Below are 25,047 nucleotides of genomic sequence, written 5' to 3'. Positions count from 1 at the left end.
TTCCACCGGAAAATGATGTCAAGATTCGGGGTCCTTGGATGCCGGTAACACCAGAAAAGCCAATTCTGGCAAGATCAAATGATATCCCAGTTGAAAGGCATGGAAATCATCATCAACTAGGGAAAGCAAATTGGCATAAACTAGTTGGACTTGCCGGTCGAAATTTACGACAAAAGATGAATTACTATGAAGCTGGTCAGAATTTCAATCTAGCTAGACTTATGGGTGAAAATGGGAGTTCTTATAACTTGAATGTTCCTCAAGCCGAGAAGGGTGGCTTCAGTCATCAAAATGGGATTTCTTATGACTTGGGCTCGTACTTGGTCTCGAGAAACACAGAGAGAATACCGGGTTGGGATTTGAGTGATTGAGAGAGAGAGAAAGGGAGAGAGATCTAGGGTTTTTTGAAATTAAGAACTTTCTCAGTTTATAATATTCTCAATTTTAATCATGAAAAAATTAAGAAAATTGTCAAAATTGATAATTATAAATTTTTTAATTTTGATAGTTTTGATAATATTCTCAGCTCATACTAGGGGGGAAATTGATAAATTTCTTAGTTTTGATAATTATAAATTGAGAACATTCTCAGTTTTTAGATAAAAGGGCAAAACGTCTTTTTACCTATAAATGGGACTTATTGGTTCAAAAACTTTTTGACAGGACCTAAGCTACTACCAAATATGTAAACAAGATTTTTTGGCAATTAACTCTATTTTTTAATTATAAAAGATTTGATATTCTATTAAAAAAATCAGAAATCACAATGAAAAAATTATCAAAAAGTTCTATTTTGTTTTAAAAATTAGTATTGGGTTATATCAAATTTAAATGTTAACATATAAATCTTATGTTTTTTTATTATAAATTGTTATACATTAAAAAATTCAATTTTTTGTAAGAGTACATTTTATTTTCATTTTATCTTTCTCATTAAAATATGAACAAAAAAAAATTCATAACTACTTTTAATTTATTAGAAATTATATAATTAAATTATTTTTAATTGTGCAAATTAAATGATTTTTCATAAAAAAATTATAAGCATAAGATTAATAATTGTTACAATTAAAATTTTAAATTTTAATTAAGTTAAACTTATTTGTAAAATTGTTATTTATATTAAATAGGAAGGATAAAATTGGGATAAGACACACAATTATGGATCAATGAATCTTTTGAGAACGGTTTATCACAAATAGGACTTAGTTGGCCATATTAAAATTTGATAAAACTCATTAGTAAATTTAAGAGCAAAATAGGACTTGTTGGTTATTTTTCTTTATTTTTTTCATCAAACTAAAAACTTATCAATTCCTTTATCAAAATTAATTTGATGAATATTTAAAAAGATGAAACATTAGAGATGATTTTTTTTCATCAAATTTAATAAGAAGAGAAATTTGAAATAAAATATATTTAAAAAAAAAACTTTGATGAAAGATTTGAAGTAGTTAACTGAATCCCAAACAAACTCTGAGAGTTTGGCAAAACGTGAGGCCAATCCTTTCAAACTAAGTATATCATGCACATGGGTTGGGCCAGGCCTACAGTGTTGTATTTTAAAACCTGCTTAATCTCATTGGGCCTATCTTGCAGCCTTCAACCAAATGTTCAATCCATTCCTTCTCTGTCGACCCCATTTTTTGTACAATTTGTAGTAGCTATCCACCATAATTCTCTTATTTTCCCTACTACTATTAATTAAGATTGGTATTAGAGTACAATTCCTATCGTTTTTTTGTAACTTTTAATTGAAATTGATCTTTTTTTTAATTTAAAAAAAATACATGTAAGAATACATACTAGGGTAAATTACACTTTGGCCCCCTAAAGTTTCACTCATTTCTCACTTTGGTCCTTTAAGTTTAATTTTTCTCTCTTTAGCTTTTCATGTTTGCAATCATTCCCACTTTGACTCTTTAAGTTTAATTTTTTTCACTTTGGCCCTTCATATTTGCAATCTATCCCACTTTGGCCCTTCATATTTGCAATCCTTCCCATTTTATTCCTAGACTAACTTCCATCCAAAAAAGTAACAGAATCTGCCATATCACTAACACATTAGCTTCATGTGTGATGTAAAAAATTTACTAAAGATGCAAAAAATAAAAATATAACACAAAAAAATTGGAATTTTTTTTTAGTCTTTAGTGAACTTCTTTTTTTTCCAAATTTATTCATAAACATTATTATATTATAGATGCATTTAGATTAGATGCAGCTCAAAAAATAAAAACAAATTGAACTAAAAAAAGAAAAAGGTTTACTAAGGACGAAAAAAATAAAAATATGCTGACTCAAACACCTGTATATTACTCCAACTTCATTACTCGTACTAATCGAGGGCCTCACATTCTGTTTGTTATGCCGTACAATCCCGGTGTACTTGTAATCTTACAGTCTGAATTCCCGCATCGGCTAGATCTTCACCCGCATAACCAATGACATAATCATTGGTTTGGCTCTACATTGAACTCTTACCTCACTGCCTCCACTTACTATACAATAAACACCACCATCTTGGCCCAACATAGGATGCGTAACAATGGGGTGTTCAGTGTTGCTCGATGGTGCACCACATCCACGTCCAGCAGCACTCTTCACACCAATATCGTTCACAACGTCCACCTCGTCCGTGACTGTACCATATTCAGATGCTACATTAACAACGGGGACACAAGTGTGACTTGGTGACGGAGAACGTTTCACACTACCACTACTGGTGCCATTCATTAACCCGCTACCATTCTCTGACAGATAGTCCACCGCTGTCCACAAGTTTGAGACGTCCTTCCTAACTAATTGTGTGACTTCATGCACCTCATAGTCGTCAACTTGATCTTCCAAGTTGCTAATTATTTCTTTCAGCTGACCTACTGGTGTGTTTAGACGTGCGATTTCAGCGTCCATGGCAACTATAACACTTTCAAACCTAATAAACAGATTTGCAGCCTGGGCACCAAGCATCATTTCCATCCACTCCACCCTACCCTCCAACTTATAGACACATTCAGACTTGCCTCTTAATTCAGTTTCCAGCTCTTCAATTCAACGTAATGCCATGCTAGTTGCTTGTTGGCTCTATTCGTGTCATTGCGAACGGCATCATCAATAGGTGTGCTTGACAGGTGTAGAAGGTCCTAGAACAATACTAGCCACATTTCCTCTGTTGTTACTAGCATCTCATCGGACTCCTTCATCTGATAATCAAGTTGTTCACTTCGTTTAATATCTGGGCTGTTAACTACTTCAATTCAACGTCCCCTCCATATGGCGAATCAGGCTGCCAACTGTCAAAACTTGGTTCCATGTCATTCCTACCTTCAACACACACATTAGTCCCACCACCAGGCCACGAACTCACCAGATCAACCTCTAAGATTATTGCCTCATTCTTTTTTGGCGTAACTCCGGCCGTCAACAACGTCACGAAATAACGTTCCATGACCATAGCAGCAAGTTTACCACAATTCACCTATAAAAGATCCCACACGTCACAACAACATTTACCGAAATACGTATTAACTAAGTATCGTAAGCCAATGTTTCATACCTCGATGGAGCCCTCCGCTAATAAATCAATGCCTTTCATCTTCACAACTAGAGTGGCAATGTTCCATCTGCAAAATCGTGGTGACACATTACGCTGTTCTGATTCCAGTAGTGTTGCGTGTTCGTAAGTGAAGAACTACAAACATAACAGACAAGTACAAGCAGTTACACGAAAAAATCAATAACTACATCGTGTATGCATGTAATACATAAAAAGATTAGGGCTTTGCAGGGTCGTACCAACAATGTCATAACACATCCGATAACCTTTTATGGTTTGTTATGCAACTCATTCAACGAACCAACCAACGCATTACTGATTCCTGCTACCCAATCGTACAAACGCAACGTCTCCAGCTTGTCAATTATGCGGTCAAATGACCAACCAATGGACTCATCCGTATTAGCAAAAAATAGTTTCACATATATATACAGACAAAGCAGTTTCCCAACATCTTCCTCGTTTCGTTCAGTCGTGACACGTACTACAACCAGTAGTAAATCTTTTATCACCTTTGAATAAATCTGGCTGACATTTAGACAACGGTGCTGAATAAAATAAGATGGCGCCTTCACACCCGATGATAGGTCCAACGTTTCTTTTCCACATTAAACCCCAAACATTAATCCGATGTCGCTATTCCGTAACGGTAGCCCGATCCCCCCAATGTAGAATTTCTTATCTGCAGGATTGTACATCTGGATTAGACAACACACTGTAGCATCACATTTTTTAAATGCCTTCGGATTAAGGTTGTGAACACGGATTGCTTCTATCATCAGCCAAAACGGCGTCTTTTGCAGTTGTTGGATCTATCCTACAGTGAACTCCAACTCAAGAACAGTTTCAATCACACCCACAACATTCGAATGGTACATAAGCTTAGACATGTCAACTTCAATTTTCCTTCCACAGTTGACACTCACCTTCTTCTTCTTGAGTGGCAGTTGTGCTTGTCTTCTCAGCGTCATTCTCGTTGATGTTTGGATAGACAACGGCGACCACCGTGCACACCACCCATACCAGCGTGCTGAACCTTCCCGTTCTGCATTACTTACTACGTGAATCACAACACCAAATTCAAACCGATTCACAAGAAAGAAAAAAAAAAAAAACAAACAAACAAACATACAGAATATCATAACACACTGCACACTATAATTACTCTAACTAATGTACATAACATAATGCCAAACAAATATAAGACACATCAATTACCTTAATCCCGTAACATTCCCCCCCCCCCCCCAAAAAAAAAAAAAAACCACGTACAAACAAAACGTAAACTCAAAATTTCGAATCTTATATGGGTCAACTGCTTCCCAATATGGCGACGCATGTGTGCAAGTAAATCATAGACAATCAAGTCAAGAAAACAACCAAACTTACGGAGAAAAACAATTAACTACTCATACGATTAACATTACCGGAATTGTGACACATACAACTTCACAATTACCTTATGTCGTACACTTATCGCAAACACAAGTTTACGATAGAAGCTATTTTGTACAAAACAACTACTGCACAACTTAACATTCACAAAGCTCGACAACCCCAGGCCATCACTTGCCAATACAACCTTGTATCACCACACCCCTCAAACATTTGCAAGCATACATCCTCTCTTTGGCTCTCAACAATACTAACATTACCACATACTCACCCAATAATCAAAAAATAAATTGGAAACAATGCATTTGCTGTTTCACATACATGCACAACATCACATTTGTAATCACTGGTACCCCATATCCTAGAAATAATAGCATCACTCGACACTCAATTAATAACACAAACATTAACTACAACACTAACTAAAACAACATGCGTATGCCACTTTGTACACACGCACAACATCACAATTGCAAACCCTGTTAACAACATCACCTAATGTCCACAACACGTAGCATTTGAACAACATCCAATTTTCAATCATCGACTTCCATGTCTTATTTTCCCACAAATATTCAATGTAACATTGACAAGAACCCATACCTATTGTCATCGCACTAACACACGGTCAACGACGCCTCCGACGGACTGACATGAGGTCATCGGTATTCCACCGACAATGTTAATCGTAGATCAAAATACCCCCCTCCCCACACCATTTCGCAGATGTAACATCGGTAGAAAGGGTTTTCTAAATGTTAGGGTTTTGATGGGATTCTGTAATGTTATTTAAGAAAATGAAATTGAAAAAATGCAACATTGCCAAATCTAACATCCGACTCACACAGAAATGAAAATCAACAATGCAACATCTACTATAGAAACGTTGCTGTTCCAACCGACGTGTTGTTCGCAATAGAGGGAAAAAGCCTATAGTAAGCTTTTGGGAAATTTGGTAACTACAACATCACTAAATTCCCAATTTACCCTTTCCAAACAACCTTACATCGCGTGCCATTCGAGGGCTGAAACGAAAATACCATTGAATTGGGACCTTTCAATCTTTCAAATAAATTACAGGATCATATGGTTCAAAATGTTCAAACTTGGGATTTATTGGTTTTTTCCCGAAAAAATATTGTGTTCTTCCTTTCTTTTCTTTCTTTTGTTTTTATTTTTTCCCCTTTTTTCCTCTCTCAAAAATACTTGTTAAAAGCAAATTTGATGAGAAAATGATCAAAAATAATTTTCAATTATGTCATCAAATGTTGATCGAGTCAAAAGAGCGTTATTTTTTGAGAAAATAACCAACAAGTCTTATTTTGATTTTAAGATTATTATCAAGTCCTATCAAATTTTAATATGGACAATTGAGTCATATTTTTCATGAAATATTTTCAAAAAGTTCATTACTCCATAATGGTGGAAATTATCTCAATTTTATCTCTCATTTAATAATATTTTTAATCTAAGTAAAATAATATTTTTTAATTATAAAAAATTTGATATTGTATTAAAAAATTAGAAATCACAATGAAAAAATTATCAAAAAGTTCTATTTAGTTTTAAAAATTAATATTGGGTTATATCAAATTTAAATATTAACATATAAATCTTATGTTTTTTTTATTATTATAAATTGTTATACGTTAAAAAATTCAATTTTTCGTAAGAGTACATTTTATTTTCATTTTATCTTTCTCATTAAAATATGAACAAAAAAAATTCATAACTATTTTTAATTTATTAGAAATTTTATAATTAAATTATTTTTAATTGTTCAAATTAAATGATTTTTCATTAAAAAAAATTATAAGTATAAGATTAATAATTTTTACAATTACAATTACAATTTTAAATTTTAATTAAGTTAAACTTTTTATAAAATTGTTGCTTATATTAAATAGGAAGGGAAAAATTGGGATAAGGCCCACCACTATGGATCAATGAATCTTTTGGGAACCTTTTATAACAAATAAGAGTTAGTTGGCCATATTAAAGTTTGATAGGACTCGTTAGTAAAATTAAGAGAAAAACAGGACTTATTGGTTATTTTTCTTTATTTTTTTCATCAAACTGAAAACTTATCAATTCCTTTATCAAACTTAATTTGATGAATATTTTAAAAAATGAAGCATTAGAGAAATTCTTTTTCATCAAATTTAATGAGAAGTGAAATTGGATAATTTTTTTTTTTTATTAAAAAAAAAAAAAAAAAAAAACTTTGATGAAAGAATTGGAGTAGTTAACTGAATCCCAAACAAACTCTGAGAGTTTGGCAAAACGTGAGGCCAATCCTCTCAAACTGATGTACATCATGCACATGGGTTGGGCCAGGCCTAAAGTTTTGTATTGTAAAACCTGTTTAATCTAATTGGGCCTATCTTGAAGCCTTCAACCAAGTGTTCAATCCATTCCATCTCCGTCGACTCCAATTTTTGTACAATTTGTGGTAGCTATCCACCATAATTCTCTAATTTTCTCTACTACTAGTAATTAAGATTCGTATTAGAGTACAATTCTTATCGTTTTGTTTGTGACTTTTAATTGAAATTGTTTTTTTTTTTATTTTAAAAAAAATATAAGTAAGAGTATATGCTAGATGGGCTTAGATTATGTCCTCTTTTTTTTCGTTTTTCTTTTTTCCTTCTTTCTTTCTTTTTTGTATATTGGAGGAAGAGAGAAATAGTCGAATCAGCGATCTCTACGCTGTGTTTGGTTGGAGGATTTGAGGAGGGATTTGGAAAGGGAAAGGGAAAAGTTAGGTGAAATGTGAATAAAATGTACCTACATTTCACCTAGTTTCACACACCTTTTCCCTTTCTCATTCCAAATCCCTTCCCAAATCTCCGAACCAAACACAGTATTAGTAAAATAGTCGGACATTGGACTAATCTCAGTGGCATATGACGAGATTTAGAAACTCAAAATTTAGTTAGTTGGCTTGAAACGGATTGACAAGAAGGCTAACCATCATATTTCAACTTTCAATTTGGAATTGGAGATTTGTGTTGTGTTTTGATTGGGGTATTTGAGAAGGAATTTGAAAAGAAAAATAGAAAAGATAGGTGAAATGTGAATAAAATATGCCTATATTTCATCTAATTTCACATACCTTTTCCCTCTCCCTTTCCAAATCCCTCAACCAAACATAACCTTGAAGAGAAAAAAAGTAGAAAAGAAAATTTCTCATCTTAAATCACCAATGAGGATGGCTTAAAGAAGAAAGAAATGGAGAAAAATATATTTTAATCTTAAAACTTACTTTTTATAGACACTCCAAAATTAAAGAGAAAAGCTACGGTGTTAATTAGCAATTTTGCCTTGACTTTTCACAAAAAGTAATTTCCCTTTTTCCTTTTTGAAGTCAAGTTTAAGAGTTTTTTTTTTTTTTTTTTTTTTTATCTTTTATTATTACCAAACAAGAATATAGAATAACCCACTATTTTGTCCATATTTCTCTCTTAATTTGCCAAATGATACCCCATAGGATTGAAATATTGATATCACATACCAACAAAAATTTTGCATTTGTCATCTAATCTTTTTCTAAAAGGTTCTAATAAATCATTTATAGTTTAAGATAGAAGTGACTGAATTATTAAGCATATTAGTGGAAGAGTCAAATTATCTTAATTAATTGATCCAATCTATTTTTTGTGAGATAGAATGTTGACTTGACAACATCATCAACAAGAGATAATTCAATCTCTAAAAAGTGAAAGAGTCAAATTCTGTTTAATTAGCTGATCCAATCAATTTTTGTGGAAAAAAATAAAATAAAATTAATAATAACCCGTTTCACAACAAAAAGATTGTATCAACTAGTTAACCGGAAAGAAACCAATTTCAAAATGAGATGAGGAATCTAGAAGAGAAGGTGTTAGTTTCTATCTCACCAGTCAGAATTTTTAACTGCAAAACTACCAACTAGAGAGAGAGAAAAAATCCAAGAAAGGGATAGGATGAACAGAGACAAAATAGTCAAACCAGATTAAAACAACCACACCTAACCCAATAATGTATTTATATTAGAATAATAACTATAAACTATGTATGCAATAAAAAATGAGATAGCCTCTAAACAAAATCAATATATATCTGATTAGTTTATTTATCCAAATGCATCCTAGTCCCTCCTATCGCTGCCTGCTCAATATCCTGTAGGAAATACACAGCTGCCATACTCTGCAACACAAAAAACATCATGTTAGTATATCATCCAACCTAAAATACTATGTGACATTGTTGTATAAAATCACAAACTAATGATTAACATTAAAGCAAGGTCAGTTATAAGTTAAAGACAAACTTATTAAGTTTTATTGAACAATAATGTTATGTAAGAGTCATCTTATACTCAAAATTGTTGGATAATAGAAACATCTAGAGAAAACTACCATAGCTCAAATTTGAACATGTGAAGAAAACTACCAAGCTGTAGTATGGTAGGGGCAGAGAGAATTTTTAATGGAGCAGTGAAATGCGTAGAGATCTAAAAAAAAAATAACTACGAATGTATTCTGTTAAGCTGACACTAAGGAAAAGAATTGGACTAAATGCTCGAGTTACTGACACTAAGGAAAAGAATTGGACTAAATGCTCGAGTTATTCTAGCTGTAAATGATAGATATTAGGCACTATGTATATTGACCCGTGCAATGTTGTAGCTAGCACTTTAAATATTCTGTATGTTCGCAACAATGAAATTCAAAGAAAGACGAATATATATATATATATATATATATATTCGTTGCTTAAACACAGAAGTATGATCATTTAACAACTTGTTTTGTAAATAATAAAATTAACATTAAATGCTTCAGTTAAAGCTCAACAAGAAATAAATAGTTGACAGAAAAGTAAAAAATAATTTGATTGAATTAGCTGAACAATAAATCAAAGCATTAAATACTTTGGCAATACAGCTATGGCTGACATCAAAACACTCAAATTAGTTTGATAATTGAATCAACACATTGACGCCTCTAATGGGAAACCTATTTTTAAGGTTTTCTTGTGATGACATCTATCACTTTGCTTTGCCAATTTTATAATTTAGGATTGGGCACCTCATTGGTGCATCTAGGTTGACCAATGTCTCTTTGATTATTACTTCTACGTATGTGCTTCAATTATTATGTATAATTTATATATATACACACCTATAAATAAATGATAAGAAAATTAATGGGATTAAAAAATATAATGGGACAAATGAAAACGTTTCAATGAGTTCTCAAAATTTCTTCTCCTGATTTGATTTGTTGGTGTAACAAAACTTTCATATAAAGTGTGCTTCTTCAATAGTAGAGACGACATAATCAACTCGAATGAGCATTCTGTCAAAATGGGCAAAAATTAATGAATTAAAATAAATCATGATGTTATAAAGCGGCGGGACATGCGATTGGAGGGAAGAGGCAAGCGGTGAAAGAAACTGAGAAGAGGTCGTGGGAAAGGATTGAGTGAGGAAGAACTGGTGGCGATCAAGTAAGAGTGAGTGAGAGGTTGCTAACACTAGAGCCAAAATTAGTTTGTAGGTAAATGGGTCATTTTACAAACTATTTTCACTAATTTGTATTTCTTTTATACAATTTTTCATCACTATTATAATTATTTTCATCTCTAAAATAATTAGTTTCTCTATTTTCTAATAATTTTGGTAATTTTCTAATAAATCTATAGCAGGTTGTTCATAAAAATATACATAAAATGAAAAAAAGAAACAAAAAAAATAGAGAGGAGATAGGATACGGACTAGGAGATTGCGTGACCACATAGGCCGCACCACCAAAATCACACGTTCCACTCCCACGTGCCTTCATCTGATAAAAACTGTTGAATGCATACGATGCATGCGCCACCACACTATTCGGATCATAACAAGTGGCACCCTTCTGAATCGGACGACAATCAGCCCCTCCTTGACCACAAGCATAATCAAGCGCTGCCTGCAACTTTTCCACCCCAACATTCCCATTTGCCACACACCAGGTTTGTCCCGCCGCACTGGCCGACACATCACCACTAGGCGTTGGAGATGTCGCCACCTGGGATTTACTTCCATTGATCGGTGTTGACTGCACCCCATTTAGCGCCTGCACATAGGTCAATTTTTTAGCTCTAAATTTAAAATCAGAGTTCTAAATTTTTTGATTTTTGAATCTAAAATTTTTAATTTGGAACCAAACAAACTGTGACCTAACCAAATAAATTCAATATAGTTCAAGTTAGGTTAGTGAAAAAACAGTTCCAGTATACTAAAATCAATCAATAATAAAATATTAGAATAAATAAGTTTTAATCATTTCTTTAAACATAACACAAATAATAAAGAATAATCCCATCAAAGTAATAATAATAAGAAGAATAAAGAATAAAATATAATCTTAAAAATTAATACAAACCAACAACTGCAAACAATAACATGTTGTGTATATATCAAAAAGAATTATACAAAACAAAAAGAAGAAAATAAATAAATTATTATAGAAAATTTTAAATAAATTATTTAATTTCTAGTAATGAGTTGTTCAAATGAAAATACAAAATAATGAGTTGTCCAAATGAACATACAAAATAAAATCTAAATAACTCTTAACTTTTGTCTTATATTTATCATTAATTAAATGCAGTTGTGTTTGCCGTTTCCTTTTCTTTTCTTTTTTTTTTCGTTGTTGGTTTTACTTGGATTTTCAGTGAATTTTTTTTAAAAAAAAATTAAAAAGATTTAGACTTCTAAATTTTACGCAACAATACAATCAAAAATTTCAAAAAAATCTAGAAAAACAAAAATATGTCAAAAATAATTTTTGGCTTGTTTTGGCTTTTTCATTTTTTTTTTTTGTTGAAAATTTTCAATTTTTTTTTTTAATTTCTAAATTAGTCTACCCAAGACTGACTAAAAAATAATAATAATAATAATAATTTTTTTTAAAATCACTAATGACAATATATATATATATATATATATATATTATTTGAGAATTCTCAAACAACCGATATTTATAGCAGAGCAATTACATAAAAATATATAAAATTTTATAAAATACATACAAGTCTCCATCTCAAGTTATTTCAATGAATTTAAAACTTATAATCGAATAAATGTATTAAAAAAATATTATGCTTGTTTGGTTTGCATTTTCAGAATTTACTTTTTAAAAAATTGAAATTTTTTATTTTATGTATTTTTTTGTTTTCATCAATTTTTTTAATTCTAAATAATTTTTTAATTTTTAGATACACCTAACATAAATATATTTAAAAAGTATAATATTTGTAAAAAAAATCTTTAGAAAATTCACTAAATACCAAAAATACAAAAAAAAAAGAAAAGAATTCAGTACATTTTTGGTATTCTTGTATATTTATTAATTTTTTAAAATATTTTTTTTACAAATATTTTACTTTTTAAATACAACACATAATGTAAACCTAAAAAAAGTAAAAAAATTACTTAAAATTTTAAAAATATTCACTAAAAACAAAAAAAAAAAATACAAAACATAGAAAAACTCAATTTCTAAAAAATTAAATTGAATTCATAAAATTAAAACCAAATACATGCTTATTATTCATGTTTAAGAGTTAGAATCAATTTTTAAATATAGTAATGTGCGAAAAAAAATTAATTGATAATTATTATCTAATTATCAACAAATTATTTTCTTAATACATCACATAATTTAAAGAGTGGGTTTAAAAAATAAATTTGTATATCATTTTTTATTAAAAGAATCAAATCAATTAATTTAAAGTGATCAATTTAATTCGATTTTCCAATTTACTCAATATTTCATGCACCGTTACCTCAAGTGTGAGTGGAATATCATAAACCTTCTGTTCATTAGGATAAAACAGACCATAATTTTTCTCCGACGTAGGCCCAGTTTTCTGATTCTCATTGAAAAGCGCAAACAAGAACACATTCAAAGTTTCATTGGGCTTCAATGGAGTCCCGTTCCCAGTAAGCACTCTCTTCACCAAATTCCCATTATACGCCGCCGCATTTGCCGGACTCGCACCAGCCTCATTCGCATCTCCTTTTGAAGGCCACCCAGTTTCAGAGATCACCATCTTCAGATCGCCGTAGTTTATCGAATTCAAAGCGGCAAAAACGGCGTCGATTTGAGCATCCAAGAGACTGTAGTATCGGAGACCACTGCCTGAGTCCACCACGCCTTGATTGTCCCGAAACAGAGCGTAGTCTAGAGAGATCACACCGGTGTTCGCTGTGTATGCGAAGAATGGGTATGCATTGACCATGAGGTATGAACTCGTTTTTTGAAGAAAATTGAGCATGGGTTTGATCACTGGTTCGATTAGGTCTTGTTTGAATGAGCCAGAGGAAGATGGGTATGAGGTTTGAAGAGCAGTGAGAGCGATTGGGGATGAGATTTTGATCGAATTCTGGAGATTTGATTTTGAAAGAGAAGAGTACATGTTGTTCATGGCTTGAACGAGGAATTTGGTGGTGTTGTTTGGATCGACGAAGACTTCGTTGCCAACGGCGATGGCTTCGATTTGGGTTTTGGGGAAGTAAGGGAGGATGTTGGATTGGACCCAAGTGTCAGTGTAGGATTGGGTGGAGGCGGCGGAGGAGAGGAGCTCGTTGGGGAGAGCGACGGTGACGGAGATGTTGGAATCGGCGAAAGCGGCAAGGACGGTTGAATCGGAGTCGTAGAGCTTGACTCGGTTGAGGCCTTGGGATTTGAGGAGTTGAACTACTTTGGATGGGTCTGGAAGGTCGTTTGCTATTCGGCCGTAGTTCACTGCGATTGAACCAGAAGCGGCGAATGAAGAGGGGATTGTCAGAGCGGAGAGAGAGAGGATGAGAGAGAGGAGGAGGAAGTTGAGAGGTGCCATGGTGAGAGAGAGAGAGAGAGATTGTGAAATGTTGTGTGTCTGTGTTGATATATATACTCTGTTTATATATATACTCTGTGGTGATATATATACTCTGTTTAGAGAGAGAGAGAGAGAGAGAGAGAGAGAGTGGAGAGAGTGGGGAGGGAGGAGGGGGGTGGGGTTGAATTGAGGGGGAAATGGTTAGTTGTGGTGGGACTTACTACTAGTTCTCAAAAATAAATAAGAAAATTATTAGTATGAAAAATAAATAAAGAACAAAAATAAAGATATTAGACTAAACATGCAAGGCAAAGTTTTTATATTAATTACTTAATTTATTTTTATTAGGGGAAATCACAATCCAGTGTAATTTAAAAAAAAAAAACAAATTCAACTTAACGGTAAATATTATACATTTTAATAATTAAATTCAAACATTTTTTCATTAATCTATAATTTATTTATTTTTGCAATACCACTGAAGTGTACTTCCCTTTTTATTATCTTGGAATACATGTAATCTTTCTTTTTATCTATGTAATCTCTTCTACAAAATAAGTTTTAAAAAATTGTCAAGAATAAGTTTTTTTTTTAATTGAGAAAAAAAATGTCAGTCATCCGTCTAATTTTCAAATTCTTAACTCGTAATTTCTCGCATGAAAATAGCATGTACTTCTCTAATTTAGTGATTATCAATTGATTAAAATTTTTAGTATTAATCGCATATTTCTAAAAACATATAAGATTCATTGTCTTTATTTTCATAAGTAAAAACATTTCTAAAAAATTAATTTATGTATAATATTATTCAATATTATAATTGTAACTATTTTAATTTTATTATATATCTTATCTTATATTTTATGTGGTCAAATTTCTACGTTTTGGTGTATAGCTTCCTTTCTTGCATGTGAATAGTTTGCTTTCGTGTCACATTTTCCCGTGTTCCTCTTCCTAGTTCATCCTAGTTCAACTACTCCTAGTCTACAGTGGGAAAAAAAAAAAATTAAGTGACCAAAATAACCTAATAATCTAGACATAGTAAACAAAGTAAGTTTCTACCCTCACCCAACAATGAAAAAATTGTATATATATATAATAGGAAAATTATTCAATATTCTCGGAGCACCACGTATTCATATTCTAAACCAATCACTAATTAGTTAGTCCCACGTTGTTCTCTTATTCTCAACATAAATCGTGAGCTTTTGTGTCTCTTCACCAATCAAAATCTTATGGAGTACCATGTGTTCATATTCCGGGAGTGCTAAATAATCACCTTATATAATAAGTTATTTTGTGAAAGTCAAAATATTAAAAATACAAGAATAGTTCTTTAGGTTCTATACGGAAGTTATTTTACGTTTATCACAACATTGTTGTCTAATGTAGTTTTTTTTTTTTGTTTTTCTCATGTTGTGTTTCTGTCGGTAATAGTATTTGTGTATCACTTTCTTCCATTAAAAGTAAAAGTTTTTTTAAGAAGTTTCAAAAAAATTGACACAGACACTTCAGAATAACATTTGAAGAACTTATGAGGAAGTTGATATAGGCATTAAAAGAAATAACTCATTAATCGCCCAACAACATTTTTTGAAGTTTCAATAGAGTTTCTATAGGTATTGCAACAAGAAATAACCCATTAATTACTTATCCAACAACATTTGTGAAGAGGTTTTGAGGAAGTTGATATAGGTATTTCAAGAAATCATCCATTACTCATCCTTGGCAATTCGGTGAGTTTTTTCATTTTTATTTTTATTTCTTTTTAAATTTGTATCCATATGTAATAGTGTTTAGTAGAATTTTAGATGCAATTTGTTTGTTATTTTTATTTTTATTTTCAAATTTGAACATTTGTGTAATCAAATCATTAGTTTTTAACATTTCTTTCCATTTGTTTTACTTACTTTTTTTTTTTTTAAAAAAAAAAAAATTTAGTGCAAATCTCACTTCACTTGTATAGTTTGATTCATATGCAAATGACCCCATATTTTCAAAAGAAATGAGAAACTCATTAATTCAAATTTCTTTCTTGCTGATAAAAATATACGTATTTCTTTATTAAATTTTACAGTGTTAGAATATATATTATAATTTTTATTTTTATACTCGATAAACAAAGAATAATCATTGACTAGGAAATTATTGACCAGAGAAACTACTCACGTGTGACTAAATTAGGGTTATAAGCTCCTCCACTGATTACGTTGCATGATACGTGCCATCGAAGGAAACGGGCACAACTGTCCCTAATTACGTACACAATTAGCGACATTTATTATATTACTAACGGATTTTTTGATGCATGTCATAAAAATATGTATTGCCTTAAGTAATAGAAGAACTTTGACCAACGTTACGCTAACACCATACTCTTTTTGTTTTTAATTTTACGAGTCGATAATTACCGTTAAAATCTACCGTACTAAATGTATCCTTGTCAGATACATAATAAATGACTCGAATCTAGACGTTAAAGCATTCAATTAACCATATCTCTTCAAAGTTCATGCCGCTTAACCGAGAAAGTATTTAGGGTAGCAGGTATATCAAGTGACATGGTGTCCCATTCCACATAAAATAAAACACGTGTAAAAAAAATGAGACATGTAATAAAAGCTTTACTTTACTTTATTTATTTCTTCCGATTTTCTTTACTTTATTTATTTGTATTTATTTATATTTATACCACAAATTTCAATTTATCTGTATAGTTTGATTCATGTGCGAATGACCCATTATTTTCAAATAAAAATAGAAACTTATTAAAATACAAATTTCTTCTTTAGGGAAACAGTATAGTACACACCTTTTAAAGGTGTATGTCATATGCACCTTATAATTAAAAAAAAAAAAAACATAATTTCATACTTTTTGATTCATAACTAAAAAAAAAATATTATAACTAAACATAACATGGGACATAATTAAAAAACTCATGAGTCATAATTAAAGAAGAAAATTGATCATAACTAAAAAAAAACATAGCATACCTAGTAGTGCATAAAGTGCATTCGTTTCAAAGATGTATCTGTTAGAATTTTCCATATCTTTATTACATTTTTTATGTTGTTATAGTACTAAAACAAAAATAAAAATATATAATAATTTTTATTTTTATAATTAGTAAAAGAAAAATAATTATTGACTAGGAAATTATCGACGAGAGCAACTACTCACGTGTGACCAAATTAGGGTCATGAGCTTCTCCACTAATTACATTACATGATAACGTGCCATTAAAGAGAACTAGTGCGGTCATTTCTAATTGCGTACATAGTTAGCGACATCTATTATATTACTAACTGACTTTTTGGTACATGTCATAAAAACATGTATTGACTTACAACATTACGCCGATATCGTATTTTTTCTGTTTTTAATTTTATGAGTTGATAATTACCGTTAAACCTACCGTACTAAAAGTATTCTTGTTAGATACATAGTAATTGACTCAAATCCAAATGTCAATGCATTTAGCTAATCTAATCTCTTCAAAGTTAATGCAACTTACCTAAACCCATTAGAACGTTAATAATGATTAACAGGTGAAATAAGAAATTTACTTTGATTTTTTCCATTTTTCACCACCAATTCGAACGTTGGGCTAGCCAGCTATGATATTGTTTGATAGCAAAATAGCAAAGTATCAAAGTCTGTACTTGTGGGGTCCATCCATTCTAGTACTAAATGAACACTATAATTGTTGTTGTGGTGGTGGTGGCTAACGGATCTATAAGATTCACACTAGGAAGCTGTGTATGTTGTCTACATTTGCGGCCTATGAAAATCAATCATACAATCCAACATTCCACAATGTTTTGTTCATGCTGTGTACGTTTCAATGTTTGTATGCCTAACGTCTTAATTTTGTCAACGATTTCATATGTGATATGATATGAAAGTGAATTTAGTCGGATTGGGTGTTATTTGGTTTGGCAAAATTATCTTCTCTAGATTTTGAAAGTTTTTGTCCCATTTGAGATTTTTGTATATAAATGAAGGGACTAATTTCTCTTCAATCTAGTTCAATGCACTATGCGTTCACCTTAGGCTTACATTGATAATTCAAATCGTTTATTTTATAAGACTTGTCAAATATATTATTGATATAAAAAATACAAAAATGATTGAGAGCTCTAATTGTGATGGGTCCCACTGTGATGTGATGCTTTGTGCTAGTTTCTTTTTTTTTTCCAACAATGATTGGTAGCTTTAAAAATAGAATTCTATTGAGCTAGCAGCTCAAAGAGGAAAAAATAAAAATAAAAAAATATATATATATCACATCACAGTGGAGCTCAACCCCATTAAGGCTATTAGAGTTCATAAATTAGAGTTCCAAAACATTTTTGTTTTGTTTTTTTTGCTTTGCCACATAAGTAGAGCTCTCTTTAAAACTCTTATGTTAGAACTCTGTATTATCACTTTAAAAAATAAGATTGATTGGGACAGTAATTACTTGATTAAATCATATTTGTTTGAAAAAATAAATGAATTGTACGGTTTTGAAGATAGTGTAATTTTTTTATTTATTTATAACAAATGTGATCTAATCAAAGGATTATCAATATTTAATTAACCTGAAATGGGCCCAGATTGGATCGACCGAAGAGGAGCTACTATCATAAATAAATCATACTTAAATACATTTTGATGTATGTTAATTCTGTAAACTTGAATCAATAAACATAAATGTATTATAAAAAGACAATTTGACTTTCATTCAATTAAAATATTATTTAAAATTCACTCAAAACCTAAACAAGTTAAACTTAAACACATTTAATTTCATATTTTTGTTATTGAAATTAGAAAAAAAAAAACAAAAAATTATATTTGAACTTATTTGTCAAATTATTTTTTAATAGAGTCCGGCTATGAACATCCATTGTTAAGAACATTTTAAATTTACGTTCTTATCATTTGTAATATTCAAGTTCACTTCGGATTCACAGATGGCTTTGGCAACCAATTTAAAATTTTTGAAAATTATTTTCACACAAAAAATATAAGTTTTCCAATTTTTTTAATAACATTTTCATTTTTAAAACATATACTACAAAACATAACCAATCCTTGAAAAATATTCCCAACATTTGAAACCTACTTCAGATACTGTTTCTGATCTGACTAAAATAGATAACGATGAAGAGAACAAGAAGAAGCAATGGCGTCACCAATTTCAATTTCAACGAGTTGGTTTGAAAAAAACAAATAAATAAAAACTTTATGACTCAATTAATATATAATCTTTGTTTGAGAAAATGGGTTGGAGTGAGTTGCGATTAAAATAATTACAAAAAAGAAAAAGTAGACTTTCTAATCTCAAGTTAAAAAATATCATATTTAAATCATAATCATTTTAATTTTTCTCTCATAAAAGTCTAAAAAAAATAAAAATTTATTATAAACGAAACTTTTTAATTTCAAACTAAAATAGTCATAAAATTAAAATGCCAAAAAACCAACCACCATCTCAAACCAACCCATAGATTTGAAAATTGGATATATAATAGTGGGTTTAAAACGTTTCATTCATTTCCAACGTTAAAATGAGTGTGTGGATGTTCGCTTGCATATGTAGACGACAAACCATGTTATCAAGGAATATTGTAGGCAACGAAGCGTTGGCATTGTTGGATCTCACATAAAATAATGGATTTCAAGATTTTCATTTCTTATTAGTAAATTTTATAATTTTTTTTTAACTTTTTGGGCTATGTTCTCGAATTTTGTCCAAGATTTATCCCATCTAGATAGAGGACGCTTTACGTGAGTCTCAAATTTAGTTAAGATGTGCATAAATTGAGTCAAACATTTGATTATTAAAAAAAAAAAAATTTACTCAATATTGATGTGATACTTATTATGTTACGAAATTGATTATGTTTTAAGTTTCAAAACACGTTAACTTTATTTAGTGCAACATATTGTAAGGTAAAATTTAATGATAATAAAAATTATTCTACTACTTTTTAGATAATTAATTTTTTTCTCAACTTATTTAAGTTAATTTTTATCTACTAAATTGTCACTACAATATATAAGAGTTATAGAACCAAATTTTTGTTTCCAATAGTAAAAATTTTATTGTCAAAAATATTTTGAGATCAATTTATGTCGTTGCTAAAAGATTGTCTTAAAAAAAAAAGACTTTTAGTAACAAAAAAATTGAAAATGCCATTCATAAATACATTTTTAAAGACAAAATAATCGTATGGTATAATCATCACTTGAGATTTTTGATCGTAGGGTGCAACTAGAAGTGCATAGAGGACTATGAACAGGGGCCATGAATTTTGAGAGCAAATGATAACTTTTTACAAAAGAAAATGCTATTATTTTAAATAAAATTAAATTTTATAATAATATGATAGTAATATATTTGTCATTTAGGCCTCGTTTGGCAATTCACTATTTTAACGTAAAAAGTCAAAAAGTTACTAAAAAAATTAAAAAATCAACAATCGATATTAAAAAATTAAAGATTCTCTTTTCTCTCTACTTTTTATATATTTTTTAATAAAAAATCAAAAAATTATTTCAAACATATTAATTTTTTTTTTACCTTATATTTTAACTAAAAAACTAAAAAATTATTAAAATAATTTGTTCTCAAATAAGGCTTTAGAAACATTGTGACGGTGAGAATAATTTATATATTCATAATTCAAACATATCATATCATTTGGTACAAATTTTTTCTCCTTTATACTAACCTTACTCAATCTCATAATCCAAAAGTTCTTATTTAAGTTTATGAACATGAAATTAGCCAATTAACACCTAAGAAACACCAAGTCCAATGTCAATTCCTATGACCCTAAGATTTTATTCCTACAAATAAAATAAAATAAAAAGGGTCAAATGGGTTTTTAAAAACTCAAATAGGTCACCAAACAAGGCTTGAGAGTCAAACCAAGGGGCTCAAAAATGGAGAGTACAAACATCTAAAGCAAGTCTGTACCGCGTTTTGACAATGCGTAAGAAGAAGTTGGTTTGTGCAGTTGAGAAAAAGGGCTATAACTTTCGTTGAGTAGATTTTTCCAACTCCACCTTTACTTTTGTACAGTTGAGAAAAGGATTTGGCTTGATTTTTTTATTTTTAGACTATTTTAATGTGGAGTTAAAAATTTTCGTTTGAATTAGATTTTTTGATTTTTTAACTTTTGTAAGAGAAAAAATAAAATGATTATAGTTTGAATATAATATTTTATTTTATTAATTTTTTAATTTATTTTATCTTTTTATAACTATTTTATTCAAAAACTCCGAAAACCTCATATGCCAAACGAAACTTTGTTGAGTGATTTTTCCAACTCCACCTTGACTTTTATCTTCTCATACATGCCCATTGTGACCTTTAGATAGGTGTATGTACGTTTGGGTGATTTATTATTTATATTTTAATATATGTATAGTTTTAATGTGTTAGTTAGTAGATTAGATTTTCCTTCACTCGATGTAATGTATTGATGAGACCAGGTGGTCTGTTTCTCTCTACCTTGAGAATATTAATATAGGAAAAAATGTTACTCACTCAACGTTGATGGGTTTCATTATGAATTTATTTTTAATAATTTAATCGTTTACTTTATATGTTTTTATGTGTATATATATCAATCATGACAAAATTTATATTGATTAAATAATTATAATTTTATAATTTCAGCATATTTATTTTTAACAAAATGATCATACTATCCCATAAATTGAAAATCCATAACTCCAAGCTCTGAAAATTGTCATTTAGCTGGCCTGTCTATTTGTGTCTATTTGAATTTGTAGGACAATCTTCACTGTATTTAAATAGATTAAATACTGTTGTGTACAAAACAACAACAAGAATATAAAGAAATAAAGAAAATGAGAGAATTTATTTGATTACAAAAATCAAACTCAAAATAAAAATAAATAAATAAAAGCAGATTTTATTTTGTTACAAAAACATAATTAAAATCTGATTAAATAAACAAAATTAAAATCGGAATAAAAATTAAACAACTTACTTGGTTAATTTCTTTTGAATAACTATCTGATCAAGTCCAGTGTTTAACACTGTGTCCTTAAGACAGATTCGTTCTCTCCACGGTGCTTTCAGAATTTGGACGTCTATCTCCCAGGATAAAATGATCTACTACAAACAATAGCAGCACTACAAATTGTTTGTCTAACGAACACACAAAGTGTTTATACTCTCTCTGACAAGAAAATAATGCAGCAAAATGAAGAGGATGTTTGCAGAATTATGAAGGACGGAAATTAGAGTTCTAAAAATCCAAATGAGGGCTGTCCTATTTATAGATGGAATGGTGGCTCTAGGTTTTTGAATTGAACAGGTATGATACCTGTTGGTTTTGAATTCAAACAGATTTGAATCTGTTGGGTTACAATTCAAACAGATAACAAAAACAGGAAGGGCCTTGTTTGGGTGTACAGTAAATCCGGATCAGATTATTTCTGGTTTAATACGGGAAGGGCCCTATTTGGATGTACAGAAAAACCAAACCAGTTTAATTTGAATTCTGAATTTTATTTTACCAAAAATAAAATTAAATTCAAATGTTTTTGACCCAAAAAGATTAGTATTGGGTCGGACAAGCCCAATCCAACCACACACCCGCGCCCAAGCCCAACCCGACCGACCGGACGGACGGCGGCGCGCGCGTGTGTGATGGTTTTTTGAGTCCAATGGGTCTAGCCCATTTTGCCCATAATCTCTCCCTCTAAAACACTTGGGTACCCCTTGGGGCACACCCCAAGTACCAAACCCATGCCTTATAAACCATTTCAAAACCTCCCACCAAATCAATGTGGGACAAGCCTTATTCAAACCTTTAAAGAATTTCCACTAAAACTCCATTTCCATGGTGCACACTTTGGCTTCAATTTCCCATTCACTCGGTAATGGTTTTGAGTGTAAGGCCCCGGTGTCCCACATCGGGAATGGAGGGGGAGTTCCTGGGCTATAAAAAGTAAAAACCTGGACCCTTATATAGCATCGAGGCCTTTTCCCAAGTGGTGAAATCCCTATTAGAACTCCCCAGTTAAGCGTGCTTAGGCTGGAGTAGTTCTAGGATGGGTGACCCACTGGGAAGAACAAATCCGTGCGGGCGTGGCCCAAAGCGGCCAATATCGATGACGTGTAAAGGGTCGGGGCGTTACAAATGGTATCAGAGCCGACTTTCCGGAGTACCGAGTGTGGGCCCCTGGCGTCTCTCGGTGCATGTGGGCGGGCTTGCGAGCTGGCAGGCTACTGCACGGGGACGTGCAGCCTTATGAGGGGGTGGATTGTAAAGCCCCGGTGTCCCACATCGGGAATGGAGGGGGAGTTCCTGGGCTATAAAAAGTAAAAACCTGGACCCTTATATAGCATCGAGGCCTTTTCCCAAGTGGTGAAATCCCTATTAGAACTCCCCAGTTAAGCGTGCTTAGGCTGGAGTAGTTCTAGGATGGGTGACCCACTGGGAAGAACAAATCCGTGCGGGCGTGGCCCAAAGCGGCCAATATCGATGACGTGTAAAGGGTCGGGGCGTTACATTGAGCAACCAAATATACCACATAAATCACAACGCGGCATAGAACACGTTACCACTTTGACCCGTGAAAATCGACACACGGGGCCCACCTAAAAAATAGACCGAACTTAGGATAAAATTCTGGTTTTACCCAGAATTTATAACCATTTCCAACAATCCCCCATATGAATGGAATTTGATGACAACGGAAATACAACAATATGCAGATTTATCGAAAGAGTATAAGTCCAAAATATCTTGCATCAGGATAGGTAGTTTTCGGCTTTGAACCTTCCCTAGTGATAACCTATCGGACTTACTGGCTAACCAATGGACGCAATGCCTTGAATTGTTCAGCCGTTTGTGTAAGCCAAGACAATAGATTTCACACAAAATATCTTCTAACACATCGTGGTTCTCACTGTTGTGTTCATTTTGGCCTTGAACGCGCCTGGTTTTCATAAGTGTTTCTAGAGAATTTAGCCTCTTCATTCTCATAGAACCGGCCCCAATTCAACACTCATATAGGTGATTCTTATTGTGAGTATCTCCTTATACTCATCTTGATTTTATGCCTTAATCAAGATATAAGTAATCATTAAAAGCAAAGCTTATCCTTATACCCCTGCAGACAACATATGTTGCAGATATCACTCTCACCATAGGAATGGGTAGGAATTTTAATCCCTTGGTGATTTCTAGCGAGCCATACATAACTTAGTTGTCCCTTTGAACTTAGTTCTTGGGATCTCCAGTCATATAAGTAGGGTTACCATTATGACGACTCTTATGTAATAGGCTTTAATTCCATCCCCTTTGATGAACTATACACTAGCTCTTTTATCAAACCTTTTGTTAATGGATCCGCAATATTCTCTTTAGATTTTATATAATCTATTGAGATTATTCCGTTTGATAACAATTGCCTTACGGTATTATGTCGACGACAATTATGTCGACGACGAATATGTCGTGACTTACCGTTATACATGTGATTCTGTGTCCTGCCTATTGCAGATTGACTATCACAATGAATGCAAATAGCTGACACAGGTTTTGGCCACATTGGAATGTCTTCTAAGAAGTGACGAAGCCATTTTGCTTCTTCACTTGCTTTGTCTAAAGCAATGAACTCGGATTCCATTGTGGATCGTGCGATGCATGTTAGTTTCGTGGATTTCTAAGAAACAACAGCGCCTCCTAGAGTAAAGACATATCCACTTGTGGATTTTGAATCTTTAGTATCCGATATCCAATTTGCATCACAATAACCTTCAAGTACTGCTGGATATCGAGTAAAGTTCAGAACATGATCACGGGTGAATCTTAGATATCTACGAACCCGAATGATCGTTTTCTAATGGTCTTCTCCGGGGTTACTAGTGTACCTACTCAATTTACTGATAGCATAAGCTATATCAGGACGAGTAATATTCATTAGGTACATTAGACTTCCAACGATTTGGGAGTATTTTAACTGAGACACTGCATCACCTTTATTTTTCGATAAATAAAGACTGATATCTACAGTTGTTCTAGCTAAATTCAAATTATCCTTGATAAATTTATCAAGAATTTTCTCAATATAATGAGATTGAGATAATGCATATCAGTCAGATGTTTTGGTAATTTTCATTCCTAATATAACATCTGCGACCCCCTTATCTTTCATATCAAATCTTTTGTTAAGCATCTGCTTAGTTGATTTGATCATGTTTT

At 31.6% G+C, this 25,047-nt stretch overlaps 1 protein-coding gene across 1 annotated transcript; it reads right to left on the bottom strand.

Annotated features, from left to right (window-relative positions):
• Window positions 1-8,961: 8,961 nt before the first annotated feature.
• Window positions 8,962-15,316, bottom strand: LOC114280104 (glucan endo-1,3-beta-glucosidase 12). The gene is made up of 3 exons (XM_082881636.1): window positions 12,767-15,316; window positions 10,713-11,052; window positions 8,962-9,139 (listed from the first exon to the last, which is right to left on the bottom strand). The coding sequence occupies exons 1-3, from the start codon at window positions 13,820-13,822 to the stop codon at window positions 9,105-9,107; spliced, it is 1,431 nt and encodes a 476-aa protein (XP_082737762.1). The 5' UTR covers window positions 13,823-15,316; the 3' UTR covers window positions 8,962-9,104.
• Between the last annotated feature and the right edge of the window lie 9,731 nt (window positions 15,317-25,047).

Source organism: Camellia sinensis, chromosome 7 (assembly GCF_055761805.1).
Source record: "Camellia sinensis isolate YWXY chromosome 7, ASM5576180v1, whole genome shotgun sequence".
Lineage (NCBI taxonomy): Eukaryota > Viridiplantae > Streptophyta > Magnoliopsida > Ericales > Theaceae > Camellia > Camellia sinensis.
This window is presented reverse-complemented; position numbering and strand designations above follow the sequence as displayed.

Coding starts and splice junctions, on each gene's coding strand:
- LOC114280104 (XM_082881636.1), bottom strand. CDS start 13,822: ATGGCACCTCTCAACTTCCTCCTCCTCTCTCTCATCCTCTCTCTCTCC. Junction 11,053..12,766: donor ATATTCCACTCACACTTGAG/GTAACGGTGCAT, acceptor ACCTATGTGCAG/GCGCTAAATGGGGTGCAGTC. Junction 9,140..10,712: donor TGTGGTCACGCAATCTCCTA/GTCCGTATCCTA, acceptor TTTGTGTTGCAG/AGTATGGCAGCTGTGTATTT.